We start from the raw sequence: 19,911 nt of genomic DNA on the forward strand, positions 1-19,911 counted from the left end.
CTCGATTTAAGGCTCGATTTAAGATTCGTTTTAAGACTCGTTTTTTGGCTTGTGAGTCTACAAACGAATATGTTTGCGAGCTCACGAGCCGAATATTCTTAAGCTCGAGCTCGGCTCGATAAAACTGTTGAGCTCGAAATCGAGCTCGAGCTCGGCTCGATAAGATAAACGAACGAACTCGAACGAGCTTTTTATCGAACCGAGCTCCGAATAACTCACAAACTGTTTGGTTCATTTACATCCCTAGTCCGCTTAGTGCTCGATTGGTACTGTCGTCGTGTCAAGTTTCTATGCGAGAGAGAATTACTATGCGCAAGGCAACCAAAACACGGGATGCACACTGATGACGTAGTTTCACATTAGAATTTCTTTTTAAAATATCTTTTTTATTCATATTATTTCAGTCAGAATAAATATTATATTAACACTTCTCAAATTTTAAAATAAAGCATAATATCATTATTGTCTTACCTCAGTTAAAAAGAATACGACTAGTACAGGTTGTTACAGAAATTTAGTTTCAGTTGACTGACTGCAAAACCCTTAACAGGGCAATCAAGTGATCGCATTCAACTTGAACACCTAATCTCTTTAATCAAGTCTCTTTCATTTGAGTCACCACTCATCTGTGACATATGGCCAAGAATCAGTGGAAACAGAGCAATTAATTACACATTTTTGGGTGGCACGTCAAAGAAGGAATTGCCTATAGATTAAGAACAGGCTCTTGATGTTCTAGCTAGAGCCAAAAAGTCAGTAGTGAAATGGCATCCCAAACTCACAACTGGTCTCTCTTTCTCCTCTGCATGATAACTCTTCAGTGCTATCAGATCTTCTCCACTGTAGCTACACCCGATGCCAAAGTGAGATTCTTTTTTTTTTTCTTTGTTAGTTTTCACTGATCGGGGTTCACAGCTCTTGGTGGTTTTTCAGCTGTATATTGTGTACATGGGGGAGAGGAAGCACGACAACCCAGAGGATGTCACCGCCTCACACCATGACCTGCTCACTTCTCTCTTTGGAAGGTGCTAAACTCGGAGGCTCAGACAGGCCTTTTCTGCACTTTGTTCATATCCTGATCTTGCAATTGAATAATAGAAATTAAATTGAGGTTATAAATTGAACTGATTGTTATCTTCTGCAACAGGAAGGAGGATGCCCTGGCTTCGCTGGTGTACAGTTACAAGCATGGCTTCTCAGGCTTTGCAGCTATGATCACGGAAGAGCAAGTGGAAGAATTAGCAGGTTGAATTGACTTCTAGTTTTCTGAATCAAATTAAACAGGAGAAAATGTTTTTTTTTTTGTTTTTTGGTTTCTGCTGAAGTGAAATGAGGAAATTGGTAATGCAGAGTCGCCTGACATTGTGAGTGTAGAGCCAAGTAGAAATTATGAGCTGCAAACAACACGGAGCTGGGATTTTCTGGAGCTTCAGTATGATCATCCAACGAAACTCCTTGAGAGGAGCAACTATGGAGATGGGATCATCATAGGGATCGTTGATACAGGTCTCTTCGTTTCCAATTTTTGGTAGAAAGACCAAATGCGATAATAATAGTGACGCTGGGTGAATCTTTGGAGCAGGGATCTGGCCGGAATCCAAGAGCTTCGACGATGATGGCTACGGGCCGATCCCTACACGGTGGAAAGGCGTGTGCCAGGTCGGTGAGGCCTTCGGGCCTTCCAACTGCAGCCGCAAGATCATCGGCGCCCGCTACTACACCGCCGGCATCGACGCCGACGACGTCAAGGAGGACTTCCTGTCGCCGCGCGACTTCTTCGGCCACGGCACTTACACCGCCTCCATCGCCGTCGGCTCCGTCGTGCCCGGCGCCAGCTTCCACGGCCTGGCCACAGGGGCCGCTCGCGGCGGCGCTCCCCGCGCCCGCCTCGCGGTGTACAAGGTCATCTGGTCGAGCAGCGAAGGGCCCGTGGCTACCAGCGCCGGCGTGCTCGCGGCCATCGATGACGCAATCCACGATGGCGTGGACGTGCTGTCGCTGTCGCTGGGGGTGCCGCACGAGGACTCCTTCGGCGCGCTGCACGCGGTGGCGAAGGGGGTGACGGTGGTGTACGCGGGCGGGAACAGCGGGCCCACTCCGAAATCCATCGTCAACACCGCGCCCTGGGTCATCACGGTGGCCGCCAGCACGATCGATCGTTCGTTTCCGACAGTGATCAGGCTAGGAAACAATCGAACTTTCATTGTACGGATTCAATTTAGACTCTTTACTCAACGTAATTGCCAAAACACTAATAAATCAGGAAATCCATTGCCATGGCTACTTGCAGGGCCAGTCAATCTTCTACAACCGGACCTATCAATCACGCAACAAATTCCGGCCTCTCCACGATGGCGGAAGGTATTACATATGAACTCCAACACCATCGATCTCTGCCATTGCATTCTAATGTATGCTCTGCCTCTGCAGTTGTACACAGGAATCCCTGAATGGAACAGACATAAGCAGATCGATCGTGCTTTGCAATTCGAATAACTCAATCTCACCTGTATTTTCGTTCATCGAGGCATTGTCCAACGTCTTGAATGCCGGGGGAAAGGGGCTCATTTTTGCACAGTTCACGACTAATATCCTGGATATCACTTACCAATGCACGGGGGTCATCTGTGTTCTTGTAGACTTCGACGTCGCAAACCGGATCAGCAACTACGCAGCCGCAAAAAGGCAAGTTTTTTCAGCATCAATATCTTTGTATCCAGGTCTAACACGTCGACACTGTCGAATTAAGCAGTTCGCCTGAAGTTGCAGTGGAGCTGACGCACAGTGGTGTAGGAGAAGGAGTTCTGTCTCCAAAAGTAGCATGGTTCTCTTCGAGAGGGCCAGCTGTGCTTTTCCCTGGAGTGCTCAAGGTTAGAAACAAGCTTTTAAAAACAAAGGAATTCTTGTTACGACGATCAACACCGCGGTATTGATCTTTGAAACAGCCGGATGTTGCTGCACCTGGCGTGAGCATCTTGGGAGCAGAGAGGGACAGCTACACTTTGGGCTCAGGAACATCGGCAGCCTGTCCACATGTATCAGGAGTGGTCGCCTTGCTCAAGTCCCTCCATCCCGACTGGTCTCATGCTGCGATCAAATCAGCACTGGTCACAACAGGTAACTGATCATCGAACTCTCCTTTCAATCTTTTGTTCGGCGTGCGAACTCTGCACAAAATGTGAGCACGGTAAGTAACTTGGCTCTGTTGATGCGCACAGCATCGAACATCAATGCCTACGGCATGCCGATACAAGCAGAATCGACCCCACGAAAAATTGCAGACCCTTTCGACTTGGGAGGTGGTCAGATCGATCCTAACAGGGCCTCCGATCCTGGCCTGGTCTACGACATCGATCCACGGGAGTACTTCGAGTTCTTCAACTGCACTGCAGGGCGGTTTAGCGTCTGTGCTCAAGCACGGGATCAGCAGCCTGTGTACAACCTGAACCTTCCTGCCATCTCCGTCCCTGATCTGATGACCAGAAAAACAGTTTGGAGGAGGGTCACTAACGTGGGAGAGGTGGACGCCGTCTACAAAGCGCTCGTCGAATCGCCGCCGGGCGTTCGTGTGGACGTGCAGCCGCCGGTCCTTGTGTTCAACGCCACTGCCAAGGTGCACGACTTCAAGGTGACGTTCAAGGCGGCTCACAAGCTGCAGGGAGATTACGTGTTTGGAAGCTTGACTTGGTCTGATGGTGGGGACCATGTTGTGAGGATACCGATCGCAGCTCGCGTTGTGATTCAGGATTTCTACGCTGATGTTGCGTGAGAGAATTCAGACACGAGCAGCAACAACATGATATTTCATCGTGCATACGTTTTGTTTTTGGCTCGATACGGAGAATAAGCATGGTTTGATTTGTTGTATCGCATTATTTCGTGTTACACCTATCTGATTCACACGTGTCACACGAAATGATAAAGAAAAAAAATTACTTTTAGAAGAGACAAACGAGACGAACACGAAATATATATATATATATTTAATTTAATATCGCACAGGGCGTAGAATTATTTGGGAATTCCAGCTGCGAAATTCTTGGAGACAAAAACGTTGATGACTAAATTTAATATTTAATTTTAATATATAAAAGATTAATTAACTAAATAAGATTGAATAATTCATTAAATTAAATAAATAAATTTATATATATATATATATCTATGTTCTTCACGAATAATATTCATCAACCATAATGATTAATAAAATTTTTTATTAATATATTAAATAAATAATAAAATAAAATAAATAAATTTAAATTATTAAACTCAATAATTAATCAAACAACTAAAATTTTTAAATAATCTTAAATTAAAAATTCGATAATATCTAAATAAATTAATCTTAAATTAAACTCGAATCAAACTTAAATCAAATTTAACTAAGAATTCGATAATATTTAAATGAACTCATATCAAATTTTAAAAATTCTAAGCCAATAAAAAATAAACAAATTAAACTTGAACAATCATTAAAAAAAAAAAAAAAACTTATTTCATTTTAAGCTGTCCTACAAACTGCGTCGGCACCCATCTCCGATGGCCGTAATCCATCCGTGGCCGTCCCGCCACCGCGAGGCGTCGGTGCCGGTGCTGACCAGATCACGGATCATCTGCGACGATTTGTTTAGGTGGGAGCGTACCTGAGACCCCGTATTGGATCACGTCATCGGCCTTGACTTCACGTACGGATCAAAATTCAAAACAGAAAAGTCAAACTCCACCTTTATAAATCATCTCTTCTCAGCTTCAATTCCCCTCTCCACCTTCTCATTCTATCACAGCCGGAGAAGAAGAAAAAAGATCTAGTTTTTTTTTCCTTCGTTGAAATGGGGAATTGTATGGAGTTGCAGAAGCAGGCGGTGTGGGTAGACGAGAAGGGGTTGCAGAGGAGGAAGGTGAGGTACGGTGAGAAGGAGGAGGAGGCGAGGGGAACTGGTTCGAGGACGATGGTGACGATCAAGATCAAGACGAGCAAGAAGAAGCTGGAGAAGCTCCTGCGGCAGGTCGACGGGGATCTGGAGGGGCTCCGGCAACTGCTGACGTTGTGGGAGGGACAGCATGAGAAGGAGGAGGAGGAGAAGGTGGTCAGGCATTGGACGCCGGAGTTGCAGAGCATACCGGAGCTGCCTGAGTGAACTTCATATATAGATATTGATATCGATCGATCTGTAGCACGTGAAAATATATTTATATAGAAATATAAAAAAAAAATTTAATGTTTATACAACTATATATAGCAACTGATATTCCTATGAATACTTGTGTTTTGCCTTATTGATAAAATAAAAATCCATGAAGCCCCTTATTGTCCAAACAATTAAAAAAATAAAAAAAAAAAATATAAGATCGGATTTGCTAACCTAATTCAAATCAAAGAGGAGGAAGGTAGAGTAGGAACATCAAGTAGTATGATTCTATCATGAAATATCTTGTATCTCCGATATAAAGTGTCATTAAAATACATATATAATTAAAGGAGCATAAGGTTTTGTTAAGAATTAGTTTTTGTATCATATGTTTGAATCATTGTTCTTAAACTTCTTTCTTGATATCAAAACTTTTGAAATGTATTTCAAAAAACAAGTTTAGCAAATCAAAAATAATGATTAGTTCATTTTTATTTTTACTAACTTAAATGAAAACTAAGATGAGAGGCCATAAATGCTGAGTCAAAGAGCCCAAACTGAGCTACCATCCAACCAATCTGCCATTAAGTAGGATATAACAGAAGACCACAATTGTATGGACTGAAGTTATACAATTCAATGCACTGTCCCACATACCATTCATTTTATATTTAATCTGTCATATATATATATAATTGATCTAAAATATATTTGAATAACCAATTAGATGAGTCAACAATACTAAAGCACTATAAAGCGCATCAAATACAATTTCTAAACAAGAAATAATATATTTACCTGTATGCTAAAATGTTGGATTTATCATCCATACTTAAATCCCACATACCATATCATGCCAGTTTGCAAATAGCTAGAATGATGTGTTCTTGGTGGACAATTCCAGTGAGGATTGATTTGGTAGTCAACAACAAGGTGACCACAGGAAGCCATGTTCAAGGCATATGTTCTTAAAAGAGCTGATAAAGGAAGATAAATGAACTTAAATTCCTGATTGAATGAATTGTGAACACAGCTAAGGGCTGCTATGTGCATCTCTCTATATGAGCCCTTGTTGCTGCTTATGCAACTCTTAAGCCTCACTGAGATGCATCTCTTTGAGAATCCCCATTCCTACTCACGAATTGAGAAGGAAGATCCGGAAGACGTGCGGCATCTGAAAGCAAGATTTCTGATCTACAAGATACTGAAAGAAGCTGACGAGAGGAGTAGAAGGAGACCACCATGTGCTTCGAAGCTCAGAGCTTGCAGGTTGAGGAGGTCAAAGATTGGCATAAAGCTGAAGAGGCTCAGAGTTGCTGTGTCAAGGCAGGTTATGGAGCAAATTAGGCATCTAAAGCTCTTGCTGGTCACCAAATGTTGATTAGAGATGGGAGATCCTCTGCTCTAGATAAAATGTCTGTTTCTGATTTTTGATATTAAATTCCCCTTGTTTCGCTCATTCTATAAGATCAATCTCTATTGCTCCATGTAGAACATGAACTGAACTAAGCCTCCAGCTACTACTCTTTTGTGATGACACAAACTGCAAAGCCATGATCTGTTGCAAGAAAAATCACAGAAAGGCACAATATATAACCGTGTTATCATAGAGATAACGCAAACTAAGTCTATAAAGATTGTAACCATAACACATTTGAGGATTATCAAACAAAACGACAAGCAAAAACAAGGAAAAAAACATATACTCACATAACATATAGAAGTTGGAATTTGGTGCGCCAAAGCCTTTAAGGACAAGAAGCTAAAACCAACATGAAATTTGGAGTCTGCAAATAACATGAAAGCCATCCTATGTCATCTTCACCAGTGGCATAGAATAGAACACGATTACATGAGAGAATTGATTTTCTTCTATGATGCAGGAATTATTCTCAAGTTTGCAAACGACCCATAATGACCTAGGGAATTGGACATTAAGTTATCACAGCTTGAAAATAGTATCACAAAATATAATTGAATAGTGCCTAAATTGAAACTATTTATTTGTGTTGATCTCTGCGGGAGTTTTTGTTGTCATTTGGTCAACAGCATGCACAGTGCTCTGAAGCTCCTCCCATATAGCTTTGTATACCATTCTCTGCCTGTTCACGGATGATTGTCCTTCAAATGCTTTGGAGACTACGTCGATGCTTACATGTCGGCCATCTCCATATGCATCTTTAACGACGACAGCATCCGCGTTAAGTTGCTCCTTAATCTTCTTCTCCATGGCTTGTATCATAGGGGAGTCGATCGAGCCGGAATCAGACACCTCTGTGGCCCTTACACTGCAGAAACCCCTCTTGCGGAGACTGCCATATGGTAAGTAATCACTGGACGGGGGCACAAAAGAGATCCTTCTACAAAGCTCAACTGAGGGGTTAGTCAGAAGGGATGACCTGTGTGTTGTTCCATGATAAGTGGGAATAGTTGCTGAGGGCAGTAGTGGTGTTTTTAGTGCTGAAACAGGAGGGGCATGATTGAGAGTAGCAGCAGAAATGCGTCGGAGGAAGATTGAGGCAAGCGAGAACGAGGATGAGGACATTGCAACCGCCATGGTTTGACCAGCTCTCTTATTTCCAATACCTCTTACCCAACCCTGCATACAACACGAGTTAAACACAACCAAGAATGGTCCAATAATAGTATAAGAATCATCAAAAAGATTAAAACAAAATTTTTTTTTGACAATTTCTGACATCATTTGATACAAAATGTAATGATAACAAGGACAACTAAGGTTTGCTATCAGTTCATACTAAATAATTTCAAAAATGGATCTTGATTCCCAATTGTAAGTGTACAAAATAAATGTAAGGGATTATCTGGATAGCATTAAGTTTAGGATAAAATCAAGTTAGAGTTTGTACTCAGACTTGAACTAAAATTATGCCTAGGTTTCATTTGGATTTTAAATAATTTATTTCATGCAGAAGAACTTTTTTCTTGGAAAAAAGGATGGATAATTCAAGTAGCATACACTTCATAATACCCAAGAGTTTCCTTTTGCATAGCCCTAAACCATAAAAGATGTGACAACTGAAATATACCCATATTCATTTGGCTCATAATCAACATATAGACCGTGACAATGTGCATTTGTTAATCTTGGACAATTATGTGGTGTTTTAAGATGGTCACATGCTTGAAAAATACATACTGCCACTCCAAAAGATTGGAAGACTTGCAGTCTTGCCGTTCAAAATATTGGAAGAAGCAAATCTACCATTTTGTCTTAGGACTTACCCAAGGAAGTGCCTCAGTGAAGCAAAAGAGATTAAAACATTAAAAAACAAAGTCCAGGTTGCTTGACTGGCAGCTAAACATACATAAATGATGACTAATTATACAACTAAAAAAAAAGTTGATAAATGGAGAGAGATCACTTACATTATCAACCAGTCTACTATTAAATTTTTTATAGCTCTCAAGAGACAGATCCATTGAGATAAAAAAAGGCCCTTTTATCTAAAAGCATCCAAACAAGATCCCTATGTATAACCCCACCCAATCCATTCAAAATGGCAAACTTTAACTAAGGATATATTGAAATCATGCTAATGGTTTCATCAAGATTAAGATTAGAGGTTGATATCTTTAACCCAGGTCATTTCTACCCAATCCATATCAAGATAAAGTAAAAAAGTTTAATATGTTAAACTTTAAACCAAGTGGACTGCCAGAAAGTGAATATATTAGTGGCTAATAATGTTAATTAAGAACCATCAATACATTTCTGCTGCAAGAGAAACTACTGAGCCACCCAAAAGAGTCCTTCAATTTGAGCACATTCAAACAGTTCTATCTCACCTTATGAAAGGGATCAGCTCTCTTATAAAAGAGAGTTTTATCACCACAATGTTATCCTCATGAAAGGTTACCCAATAATAATAACAACTAAGACTTATCCCACTAGGTGGGGTCAACTATATAAATCCTTCTATATCATTGGCTCTATCCCCTATTTATATCATCATCTGTATTTAAATAATTTTTTTTATTTTATTGTTATTAATCAAGTCTTCTTTGGTCTTCCTCTTTCTTGTTTAATGTGCATACTTGTCATAATTTCACATTACCTAACTGAAATATTTATTAGTCTTCTAAGTACTCTGTACCATCTTAACGTGTCTTTTGAATGTTTCTCTCAATAAATGCAACTCTGACTTTCATCATCGTATGTCCATGTATTCGTCTTAACATTCTCATCTATGCAATTTTTATTTTCTACTATGCGCGAGTCATAGCCCAATATTCAACTTCATATAACATAGCAAGTCTAATTATCTTTTTATAGAACTTCCTTCAAGTTTTAAAGGTATTTTACAATCACAAAAAATACTCTCTTCTATTTCAACCATTTTGCTTGTATTTTATGTAAGAAAGGTTACCCATCTCTCTCATGAAAGGTTACTCATCTTTAGAAAAAAAAACACTGTATAAATATTAAGTAAACAACATTGCCTCATAATGTAAGATAATTAACTGCAGAACAATATAAGACAACAGAGAAACACTTCTCATAATCTGTGTAGACCAAGATGCTTGAACTTTACCAGCTATTAATTTCTGCAGTGCTCTGAGTCTATCCAACTAATTTTTGAGAGTTAGCTACTAGTTCGCTTACATACCATCTGTTGTCTTCAAAATCAAATTTTAAAAAATTTCTGTTTTCAGTTTGCAAGTTTGTAATTTTCAGAAAACAAAATCGATTTTAAGTATTTATATTATTTTTGTAACAAACCAAAATGGTTTAAAAAAAAAAATTCTAAAACAAACAAGCCTCAACGCAATCGTTCCAAAACATTTCTGCAGTTGCGCAACCTAGCTTATTCCATCAAAATTACGTAGAGAGACGCCCCCATAATCACTTTTTTTGTTTCAAAAATAGGAAGAACCCTAACAACAATCCCAAGTTCTGCCTCGATTAGCAGTCTTTTTATGTGAGCCACAGGAAAAAAAGGCGAAAGGGAGACTCCATTCACAACAAATCAGTATCGACAATTTAACCCGAGAAAGTCCAGGTCTCAATAAAATATTTAGCAACAAATTCGCGATCGACTTACCTTTAATCCGAGGCCGAAGAGAAGATCTAGGATGCTTCAGAGTTCACAGGAAGGAACCGTTTTGAGAATCTGGAAACCCTAGATTCTCAACGGGATCGAACGGATGGAGAAGACGAATCGGAAGCACCTTGCCTTCGGCGTTCGCGTACGACGGTGTTGATTCTGTCGTCGGAAGCGGAAGGGCACAGCAAGTCATGCGGCTCATCCTATCGAAAACAAATTGACCTATATAACCTTCGCCTTTTATAAATTTACTAAACTACCACTCGTGGAGTAAAAAAAAACAACAACAAAATGTTTTGTCTTCCGCCTGAACGCCTGGATTATTAAAAAAACAAAAAAAATGAAAAAGGTGGATTTTGTCTTCGAATTAATCTCTGAATTATTAAAAAAAATTGGATTTTTTTGGCTATTGCCTAAAATCACTTCTAAATCTTATTATTTTCTTAAAGAGATGTAGATTTTTAAAATAATTTATAAAATTATACTTTTGATATTTAATTAAATTTTAATTAGAATTTTATGGAATTATGATTTTTAAGAATTATATAATCTTTTGACTAAAAATTATATAATTTCTAGCAATATAATTATTGTTTATTTGTTTAATTTTTTATGGAGATAATTTTATCATTATTATCATTTGTCAAATATGCCAATCAAACATTTACCCGGAGACTTACCTCTCCGAGTTAAAGAGGGACCCACTGGATATTGATATAGCATACGGGTAGGTAAGCGAACGGGTAATTTGAGGGATCCCCAATCTCGACGATAGTTATCACGACTCGATCTCCTTTTTCCCCTCTTCCTCCTTCCCGATCTTGATCGCTCCTTCGATCTTCTCGTGAGGGTTTCTGTCGGACCGTAGCGGACATGGCGAGGATGATCACGCTGAGGAGCTCGGACGGCGAGGTGTTCGAGGTGGAGGAGGCGGTGGCGATGGAGTCGCAGACCATCAAGCATATGATCGAGGACGACTGCGCCGACAACGGCATCCCCCTCCCCAACGTCTCCTGCAGGATCCTCGCCAAGGTAGTTGAGTACTGCAAGAAGCACGTCGACGCCGCCGCTTCCAAGTCGTCATCCGACGACGCCGCCGGATCTGGGATCTCCGATGAGGACCTCAAGTCCTGGGATGCCGAATTCGTCAAAGTCGACCAGGCCACCCTATTCGATCTGATATTGGTGGGATCTCTCGGCTTCTTTCATGATTCTTCGTAGAGTGAATATGTCTGACAATTCTTACGTCAAAGTTCAATTAGATAGTGACTAGAACCATAGGTCTTATTCCCAACAAATTGATCAAAATTGGTCAAGTTTGTGTTCTATATGTCTTGGGAATTCGTAAAAGTCAAGGATTCCAGAATATGATGCCAAGTATGTCCATACTCTCGGTTCAAAGTAATATGCAATGGAATTCCAAGTCTAATTTTCCCACTTGAATCCCAACATAGAATTCTTAGGAATTTTTTCAATATGGGGATTGATTTGCTCAGTTTAGATAAGTGAAGCATATCAATCAATGTGTCCTTCTTTTTCATTTGGTACATCTTTCTCTCAAAATTTCAGCTCATTAGATATATGTCAATATTGGCTTTTGCTGATACTCAATTGGTTCCTGGTTGTCAACCTTTGCCTATCAACAATCACCCCTCATTATTAGTTTACCTAATTACTCCCGGTTCCACTGCGACCCTTCTAATCCAGATGTCTTTGCCTCAAAAGTTCAGTTGGCTGCTGAATGTATTATCATTTTCCATCTAACCATGTATTTTCTGAGACCATTTTATGCAGATGTCAGATCTGTTACAGTGGTACCAGTGATCAATGAATTTGGTGCTGTTATAAATAAAATTATTATTGTATTACCATGATTGCTTATCTAGCATCATTTGCTTCAGGTTTAAAATTTTCATGTTAGTTCATTCTTTCCTACTCAGATGTTCTGTTCTTTGTTTTATCGCCATCAATATGTTAATCGGTAGACAAATATGAGCTAGTGAAGTGCAGATAAGTAAGAAGATATTATTCAGAGAATTGTGACAATTTGTTCCCCATCTTTTCCTTTCGGTCTTATATTATCTTGCTTCAACTGGCCATGTATGTCGATTGGACTATCATAACACATACATAGAAACATGACGACTTAGATTCAGATGGGACCACCATGACACTTGGGAAATGCAACCCAAGTCACTGGCAGGCATCTTGATCACTTGGTTATGTTGCATCTGAGTCCAACGTTGGTACTACATTGACAAATTGTGAATCTCTTTACTTAATCTATCTGCCTTACTATAAAATTTCTTTATTTTTTTAGCATCTCCATTTCAAATGTTTATCATTGTATCGGTGTTATACCTCGTACTAAAATTAAAGTGTTCAAGTATGTCACCATTACGTTAGAAAATGCTTGATGTTGTTTTCAACTGTGTTTATAAAATTATTGAACAGCTAAATAAGTGCCCAGAAAGGAACTGCTTATTCTCAACACCTAATTTACTGGGCCTTTTTTTAATCCATTTCATTTTTCAGGGTAATTGCTCTTTAAATTTGTTCTTCATCTTGAAACTTTTATTCCATTGTTTCATCTTTGTAATTTGATGCCATTTGTACTAATAAATCTAATAGTTGATAGCTATTGCAACCTTACTTTTACAATGTTAACAATTTGCTCTCATGAATTCAGGCAGCAAACTATCTGAACATCAAAGGGCTGCTGGATCTGACATGCCAAACCGTGGCTGACATGATCAAGGGGAAGACACCTGAAGAGATCCGCAAGACCTTCAACATCAAGAACGATTTCACGCCCGAGGAAGAGGAGGAGGTGCGGCGGGAGAACCAGTGGGCATTCGAATGAATTTTGAGAAGGTCGGTCCCGTTCGAAGCGTTTAGTTTCTGCCGTTTATCTAAGTTGGTATTTTATGAGTGTTCATTCATATTGGGGGGAGTTATCTGCTACTATCAATGTTTCTTCTGTTAACCGTGGATAATTTATAGCTTTATATTTCGTATGTCGTTTAACGATTGCACCATCTGACTTGTGAAAAAAGATGTAATTCCAAGGCATCAGTATGTGTTCGATCTTATTTCCTTTCCATAGATTCTCCTGAAATGTTTTTGCTTTCCTTTTTCAAGGCGATGCAAATTCCTGGCAAAATTAAGTCTAATAAAATTTTAAAAAGGAAAAAAAAATTATTTGATTTTAGTTTGTTTTAATAAAAATAAAATAAAGTTTAGTATTATATATATATATATATACACTCAAAGTGCCCAGATTTCTATTCCTATATATATCTTCGAATCGAACGTATAAATATTTTGTTTTCTCCACGTTGATACTAATTTTTTTATAAAAATAATATTCACAAACATAATCTCTAATTTTCATGATTAAAAATTTAAATATTTTGTTTTCTCCACGTTGATACTGATTTTTTTATAAAAATAATATTCAGACATAATCTCTAATTTAAAACGATCAAGAAGTTTGGGTCTGTCAGACAATCTCAAGACCACCCCACCAGATCCATATCTGGTGAGAACAATCCTCCACAGCAACCGGTTCCAAAGAACCTTTGCCGTTAATCATGCCCCTGATCCCGAGATCACATGTCATCAACCAGATTTTGTTGCCTGTCTCCTTTACACTCAAGGACACAGTGGTACGATCTATAGAACAGATCCTGTTCAAGTAAGGTCGTGCCAAGTGCAGCAAGTTAGCGATTAATAAGGCCTCCAAAACTAATGTAAATAAGCGATGTGGGACTAAAGTTCCCTAGCATCTCCATGCATCATTCATCGTCCAATTAAAATTTGGAGTACTTTATGTTGCCCAAGATATACTGGAAATTAATAAATAATGAGAAATTTCCAGTTAGTTCATACATTTACAAAATACCATTCTCTATTTACTATTCGAGTATTTAAACAATAAAATAAAAAACAATAAAAGGCATTTGATTAATAAACTCATGAAAGGTATTTTAAAATTTCCTGTGCTGATTTAATTCATCTGAAAACTCACAAAATATTTCATATCATTGTTCAATAAATCAAATCCATGCTACATCTATAAAGCAACAATAGACAATTAATTACACATCTTCTTCCATCAGTGCACAGCTTCTTTATTCTTCCTGTCAGCCACCACCATGGACATATTCTGTCAAATTAGAGAGCACTAGTTGCCACGATTGAATACAGATTCAGATTCCTTGCTGCTCGCCATTCAGTGCAGGTTTCCATCAGCAGTGTTGTGCTTTGGAATTTTGATCTCCAGGAGGGTGTCATCAACAATGTGCGCCTCTGTCTTCTTCCAGTTTGCGTTGGCCGGTAGCTCGAGTTGCCGGACGAATCCATGCTCCCACCAGCGGCCTAACTTCCAGTCCCTTGCCTCGGATTCCTTGCCCCTCCATAGCCCACTGATCTCGATCACCTTCGTGCTTTGCCCACACACTTCTGCATCACATTTCCTCACGCCAACTGTAGAATGAAACTCAGTCATTGTTTGCAAGCATTGTCTATGTATAGATAAGTTGGAGTATTGATTTTGTATGACCAAAACCGTTCTAGCACGTACGCAACAGTGATACAAATCTACAACTGAGACAATACAATTTAGTCACACTGAGTGATACTAATTGGAATTCATATCATGGTGCATGTCTCATGTCTTAATCTTGGCTCCTTCAAATACAAATTAAATAAAACAAAACTTGAGCCGACCTTTATTCTCAAATGCTTGACCTATTCTTGGTCCTATACAATCAAATCTTTAGTATGATACCAGCACAAAGTGCATCAAGAAGACCAAGAACAAGGCCTAAGAGTTTTGCTTTCTGTAATTAAACAGAAACTCATAAGATATGCTATGTATTGATCCAAGACTTCGAATAGATTAAAGCTAATCAGCTGCTGAAAATAGATGCAAGTTTTCAACTTGTACGGACATTATTGAATGGATCAGCATCAACTGATGAAACCAAGCAGCACATGGATCAGAAAGAAACAAAGCAAGATTTCTATTTTTATATGGATAGAATCACAAGTGAGATTTGATTAAGAATCGTCTTTAATCTCATTCCTAAACTAAACATGCTACTTCCATCCTTAATATCATTCGTAATGTGAACGAGGTACTGACTTCCATAACTATTTCATATTTGGTGGCAATACTTTCGTTCATGATGAAATCTGATGAGACAACTATTATATTCTTGAGTTTGATTGCAACTTGAAATTACCAAAATTATCATTCCCACTCAAGCTTTGCTACCCATTTCTTGTATCAAACCTAGGAATTACTATTATGCTTTCAATCTGCAGCTAGCCTTTTGTTCTTCCCACTAGGAACCCTAACGAATTTCCAGTACCTGGCAGTTCCGCTTTGAGGGCGTACTCGGAGTCGGTCTCGAACCAATCGACGCCGGTCTTGGACGCGTTCCTCAACCCTGCGAGCAGCGCGTCGGCCTCGAACTCCCACAGAGGGAAGGCGTCACCGGGGTCGAAGAACTTCCCGAACAGCAGCGGACTGAAAAGGGACCCTTCGCCGAACACCCTGCGGGCGGCGGCGCCTCCGTGGGCGACGAACGAGTCGAAGACGCCCTCCGCTAGGGAGACTCGCCACTTCTGCGAGCTCCCGTCGCCGGTGCGGACTTCGATCGCCCTCCGGCTAGGCATCTGCGATCGGAGACGGTGATCGATTCGAGAGAGGACGGTCGCTGGGAATTCTGCCTTTTATAAAGTTTGAGGGTGGCTTTTGGAAAAAAAAAGGGTATGGTCTTGGCGTTGTGGGAATATTTAAAGGTGTTTACTTCCGTGGATCTTTCTATCATTGGGTGTCGCTGCCTGTAATAGTCCGCTATGCGTTTCTTTCAGATATCTATGCTTTTCTGCTCCCACGTCCTTTTTTTTTCTACTGTTTTTGACTATTCCATCTCATTATATCCTTACTCTTTTTTTAATCTTTACTGACAATCAAACAAAATATAAAATAATTTAGTGCAAAAGGACCACAGTTAATAACAAATAATATATATTCTAGTAACTCAGTGGCATTTTGACTTTAACGCATGATGTGCTAAAGAAAAAGGATAAGGATATATACCAAATGCAGAGATAAATGTCAGTATCCAGCACTAATCTTTGTAGGTCATTTAGAAGATTCAGGCAGGTCATTTAGAAGATTCAGGCTCCAAGTGGATCATATCATGACAGAAATCAAATTGCAGATATGATTTATAAGCCACAGCATATTCTGGTCATTTAGCATATGATTACAAATGAACCAAGCAAAAGTTCTTTAAGAACTGTGTTTGTATTCAGAGATCAACTCAGTGCTCTTACAGAATCTCGACACAATGTTAATTCCGAAAACAAAAACACTTCTTCACTACATCATCGTGTTATATTTATGCCTATCACAATCCAGTAAATTATGTCACTAATATATTGTTTGCTAGGTAAACCAATAACTTCAAATCACGAGTTCAAATTATCTTTGAGATTAAATTTGAAATATCACTGATTTCTGTCTGCATTTAGACACAAATGGCAGATACAAACATGAGTGTTAGCTAATCTGCATGGATTAAGGGCACTTCATCCACTATTACGAGGGGAAAAAGAACTCTTGCCTTCAAAATGAAAGGATTTTGACTCTTTTTTTTCAAATAAAAAAAAAAAGTATACATGTATCTCATCCGCTGGGCCTGCTATTTGTGATAGAGAACATGGAACCACAAGCTTGTGATCAATTCTGAAGACTTCATGAAATGCCCTCAAAGAACAAGAGGAAGCACCGTTGGTACTTCTTCACCAACCACAATGATCTGCAGTGGAAAGCAGATCATCTATGAAGATTTTGAACTATGTATGCGATCGAAGAGACAGACGTTGTTGAAGCGACCAACCAACTGCGAAAATATCCAACAATACTTGTTATCAATACTCTTGCACGCAACATGAAGCGATACGTGTTTTTATTGCAGAGTTGCTAAATAATTTTCTTCGGCTCAAAAAACTTAAAAGGAAAAACAGAGGATCTTGTGTGCAATTTACCTCAAGTAGGTTATGTAAACCTGAGTTTCTTTATTCCCTAACTCAGGCTGAAGAAGAGCAGCAGCAACTAAAAGCAACTGGAAGACTGTGTTCACCTGCACAATCCACTCATTAAATGATGATGTATTTCCATGTAGAAGAAGGATGCAACAGTGTCAGAAAAGAAAGCATAGCGTTCAAAGAGATGAGCATCAAGAACACAAAACTATACCTTGCTTATTAAGAGAGGCTCTACCTTGTGCCTATGCATTTCATCAAGATTTACAAACTGAGACCAACTCTTCCACTGCGAACAGAATCATAGGAGGATTCAATAAGTTCATCAGACTCGTTCAAGATTTTCAAATTGCACACAATGTAACCTTACCTCCCATCCCAAACTTGCAGCTCTTTTATAAAATGCACCACCAATAAGACCTACATCTCTTGCAACGATCAAGGCCACAAGCATAGCTGGAATTATAACAGACAAATTCAGGTAGTTGCCATGTTTTTGTCTGAAATACAATTTTGGAAAACAACACTAGCAATCTAAAATAAAGCACGATTTATTAATTACTTAATTAGAAAAGGTAGGAAAACAGGTATGTAGCATTGGACTCAGTTTAGGTGTGAGATAATCCACTTGGAAGGTAGTTGAATGACTCACGATTTAGTAGATCCTTTTTTAACATAGCCAATCCAACACAGACAATTAAAACCTGCACTGGCAAAACCGGAGTACAATATCATATTAAGAATACACACAGCACAATTGGTTAGCAACCATAAGTTTCATCCAAAAAAATTAAACCTTGTCAGCTAGTGGATCAAGGTAGGAACCAAAGACTGAATGAATACCCATCTTTCTTGCAAGGAAACCATCCAACTATAACACAAAGTAAGAACAACTGAGACCAAATGAATCAGAATTGAAAACAAAAAAAATATTATCTCAATAATCAACATAATGTTCAATTGCTCACCCAATCAGTTGCTCCAGAGACAACCAATGCACCGAAAGCAGGAAGATACCACTCATTTATAATCATCCTACATCAAATACTTTGATGAGATATTCAGGAAGTATTATCATAAGCAATTATTTCAGCAATTCATGTTAATATTAACCGATTTAATCAATATAACAAACATTCAGAGAGGTTTAAGTGAATTTATTCTATATATTAGACACATCAAGATGAATGATAAAAGGTGACACGTGTATTTTTTTTTTTCCACAATGGGGATACACACTATTGTAATAATGCCAAATGTAGCAAGCAATGGTACCATTCAATTTTACTTATGAAACATAAGATCATTTCACAAAAGTCAAGTAAAGAAACACTTTTTTCTTCATGGAATGGAACAGATCCAATTGCACGCATATATCAGTAAGTTTTTCCATAAGACCATAACCTAGCATTCTTTTTATCACGCATAATTGATTTTTCAGTTTCATGTTTCAGGAACCATGTGAAAGTTGGGTACTTAACTAAAGATTGGATAGCTAGTATTTCCAGTGAATAAAAGGGAGATTCTCTTTTTTTCAGTTTTTTGATAAATGGCTCAGTGATTAACAACACTTCAAGAACCATCCAGGGAAGTTGCTAATGAAATTAAATAGTAATGTTAAATGCCACTTCTCCAATAAAAAAATGAACTAAGAAAATATAGATACCCGCAGCTACTTCCACAAAATTTCTCTTGAATGACAGCATACCCTTAAGTCCAAAGACAAACAAAACCAAGCGCAAAGTATGAATCGAAGTATTTTTCTTCAGTATAATACTAACTGCGAGAGATTAACTTCCTGAAATAACATACATACAAACCAACTTACCATCCGATTATAGGACCCGACACCATCCTGCTGATCGAGACCAAATTAGGCAAATTTAAGAGTTTCTCATCAATCCTTTCAGAACCGACTTCCTTGGGTTCCTCTCTCCATTGAATTTCATTCCTTACAATTCCCCTCTCGATCTCTCCCATCGATATCAATCTTAACTCGACCGGAAAGCTCCGAACTTGAAGCAGATCCTTCGGAAAGATCGCATCTTTACCGCGCAGATACAAAGGAGTTGCCGACTGCAAGAGCTTCCATGGGGGCGAAGAGAGGAAAAGGGGGCCGGAGAAGGGGGTCCATCGAAAGGGAGGGCACAAGATCGGAGCAGGCGAACGGTTGAGCGGGAGAACGAAGGCGAAAGGATTGGAGGCGACGGTGGAGTGAGATAGAGGGAGAGGGGAGAAGGAAACGAGGGGAGAAAGAGAAGATGGAGTGCGGCATGAAAGGTGAGATCGAGAGCCATGGTTCCGGAGAAGGGATCGAATTAGGGTTCTGAAGATTGTCATGGGAGAGCATCGAAGGAGAAGCTCGGTCGCTGAGGGTTTTGCCGTTGACTCGCTGACCCAAACGGATGTTGAGGCCAAAAGTATCGTATATTAATTTCGGTGAAAAATATTTTTCTTAAAGTTTGATAAAGCCTAACCAATCTATCTATCATGTGTCTTAATTCATCCAATTCTCTCAATTCAACTTAACTCGATCGTCTTGCTCGACAAGTTTAACCAGCTCAAATGATCTACTCACTCATATCAGCCCCCTTGTTATTGTGCCGAATGCCGATGGTCAATGACGGCTTAGGCTAAAAAGAATTTAACGA

General features: G+C 39.1%; 4 protein-coding genes, 1 long non-coding RNA gene and 1 other non-coding gene across 6 annotated transcripts; 2 read left to right on the forward strand and 4 right to left on the reverse strand.

Moving 5' to 3' along the window:
- Positions 1-705: 705 nt before the first annotated feature.
- LOC122021857 (subtilisin-like protease SBT3.5) lies at positions 706-3,872 on the forward strand. Its single transcript, XM_042580024.1, has 10 exons — positions 706-863; positions 934-1,025; positions 1,148-1,245; positions 1,351-1,506; positions 1,583-2,205; positions 2,291-2,361; positions 2,431-2,685; positions 2,753-2,870; positions 2,946-3,117; positions 3,219-3,872. Exons 1-10 carry the CDS (start codon positions 765-767, stop codon positions 3,767-3,769), a joined length of 2,235 nt encoding a protein of 744 aa, XP_042435958.1. The 5' UTR covers positions 706-764; the 3' UTR covers positions 3,770-3,872.
- A 2,032-nt stretch (positions 3,873-5,904) lies between these two features.
- Positions 5,905-10,406, reverse strand: LOC122020798. Its single transcript, XR_006122333.1, has 3 exons — positions 10,196-10,406; positions 6,840-7,728; positions 5,905-6,687 (listed from the first exon to the last, which is right to left on the reverse strand). It is a non-coding gene; the product is annotated as an uncharacterized LOC122020798 (long non-coding RNA).
- Positions 10,407-10,963: 557 nt separating this feature from the next.
- On the forward strand, positions 10,964-13,299 carry LOC122020136 (SKP1-like protein 1). The gene is made up of 2 exons (XM_042577919.1): positions 10,964-11,383; positions 12,888-13,299. The coding sequence occupies exons 1-2, from the start codon at positions 11,072-11,074 to the stop codon at positions 13,059-13,061; spliced, it is 486 nt and encodes a 161-aa protein (XP_042433853.1). The 5' UTR covers positions 10,964-11,071; the 3' UTR covers positions 13,062-13,299.
- A 395-nt stretch (positions 13,300-13,694) lies between these two features.
- LOC122022175 lies at positions 13,695-13,905 on the reverse strand. Its single transcript, XR_006122900.1, has one exon. It is a non-coding gene; the product is annotated as a small nucleolar RNA U3 (small nucleolar RNA).
- Positions 13,906-14,183: 278 nt separating this feature from the next.
- On the reverse strand, positions 14,184-15,950 carry LOC122020330 (22.3 kDa class VI heat shock protein-like). Its single transcript, XM_042578216.1, has 2 exons — positions 15,577-15,950; positions 14,184-14,686 (listed from the first exon to the last, which is right to left on the reverse strand). The coding sequence occupies exons 1-2, from the start codon at positions 15,881-15,883 to the stop codon at positions 14,433-14,435; spliced, it is 561 nt and encodes a 186-aa protein (XP_042434150.1). The 5' UTR covers positions 15,884-15,950; the 3' UTR covers positions 14,184-14,432.
- A 673-nt stretch (positions 15,951-16,623) lies between these two features.
- On the reverse strand, positions 16,624-19,688 carry LOC122020329 (CDP-diacylglycerol--glycerol-3-phosphate 3-phosphatidyltransferase 1, chloroplastic-like). The gene is made up of 8 exons (XM_042578214.1): positions 19,089-19,688; positions 18,229-18,295; positions 18,057-18,131; positions 17,913-17,964; positions 17,631-17,716; positions 17,475-17,549; positions 17,264-17,358; positions 16,624-17,118 (listed from the first exon to the last, which is right to left on the reverse strand). Exons 1-8 carry the CDS (start codon positions 19,598-19,600, stop codon positions 17,052-17,054), a joined length of 1,029 nt encoding a protein of 342 aa, XP_042434148.1. The 5' UTR covers positions 19,601-19,688; the 3' UTR covers positions 16,624-17,051.
- Between the last annotated feature and the right edge of the window lie 223 nt (positions 19,689-19,911).

The sequence above is a fragment of the Zingiber officinale genome, chromosome 9A (assembly GCF_018446385.1).
Source record: "Zingiber officinale cultivar Zhangliang chromosome 9A, Zo_v1.1, whole genome shotgun sequence".
Taxonomy (NCBI): Eukaryota; Viridiplantae; Streptophyta; class Magnoliopsida; order Zingiberales; family Zingiberaceae; genus Zingiber; species Zingiber officinale.

Excerpts from the sequence above, each read along its gene's own strand:
- LOC122020329 (XM_042578214.1), bottom strand. The coding sequence starts at position 19,600 with ATGACAATCTTCAGAACCCTAATTCGATCCCTTCTCCGGAACCATGGC. Across the intron at positions 18,296-19,088 it reads TCGGGTCCTATAATCGGATG|GATGATTATAAATGAGTGGT; the intron begins GTAAGTTGGTTT and ends TATTTGATGTAG. Across the intron at positions 17,550-17,630 it reads CTGCAAGTTTGGGATGGGAG|TGGAAGAGTTGGTCTCAGTT; the intron begins GTAAGGTTACAT and ends TTCTGTTCGCAG.
- LOC122020136 (XM_042577919.1), top strand. The coding sequence starts at position 11,072 with ATGGCGAGGATGATCACGCTGAGGAGCTCGGACGGCGAGGTGTTCGAG. Across the intron at positions 11,384-12,887 it reads CCCTATTCGATCTGATATTG|GCAGCAAACTATCTGAACAT; the intron begins GTGGGATCTCTC and ends TCATGAATTCAG.
- LOC122020330 (XM_042578216.1), bottom strand. The coding sequence starts at position 15,883 with ATGCCTAGCCGGAGGGCGATCGAAGTCCGCACCGGCGACGGGAGCTCG. Across the intron at positions 14,687-15,576 it reads CCTCAAAGCGGAACTGCCAG|TTGGCGTGAGGAAATGTGAT; the intron begins GTACTGGAAATT and ends TTCATTCTACAG.
- LOC122021857 (XM_042580024.1), top strand. The coding sequence starts at position 765 with ATGGCATCCCAAACTCACAACTGGTCTCTCTTTCTCCTCTGCATGATA. Across the intron at positions 1,026-1,147 it reads CTCACTTCTCTCTTTGGAAG|GAAGGAGGATGCCCTGGCTT; the intron begins GTGCTAAACTCG and ends CTTCTGCAACAG. Across the intron at positions 1,507-1,582 it reads CATAGGGATCGTTGATACAG|GGATCTGGCCGGAATCCAAG; the intron begins GTCTCTTCGTTT and ends TCTTTGGAGCAG.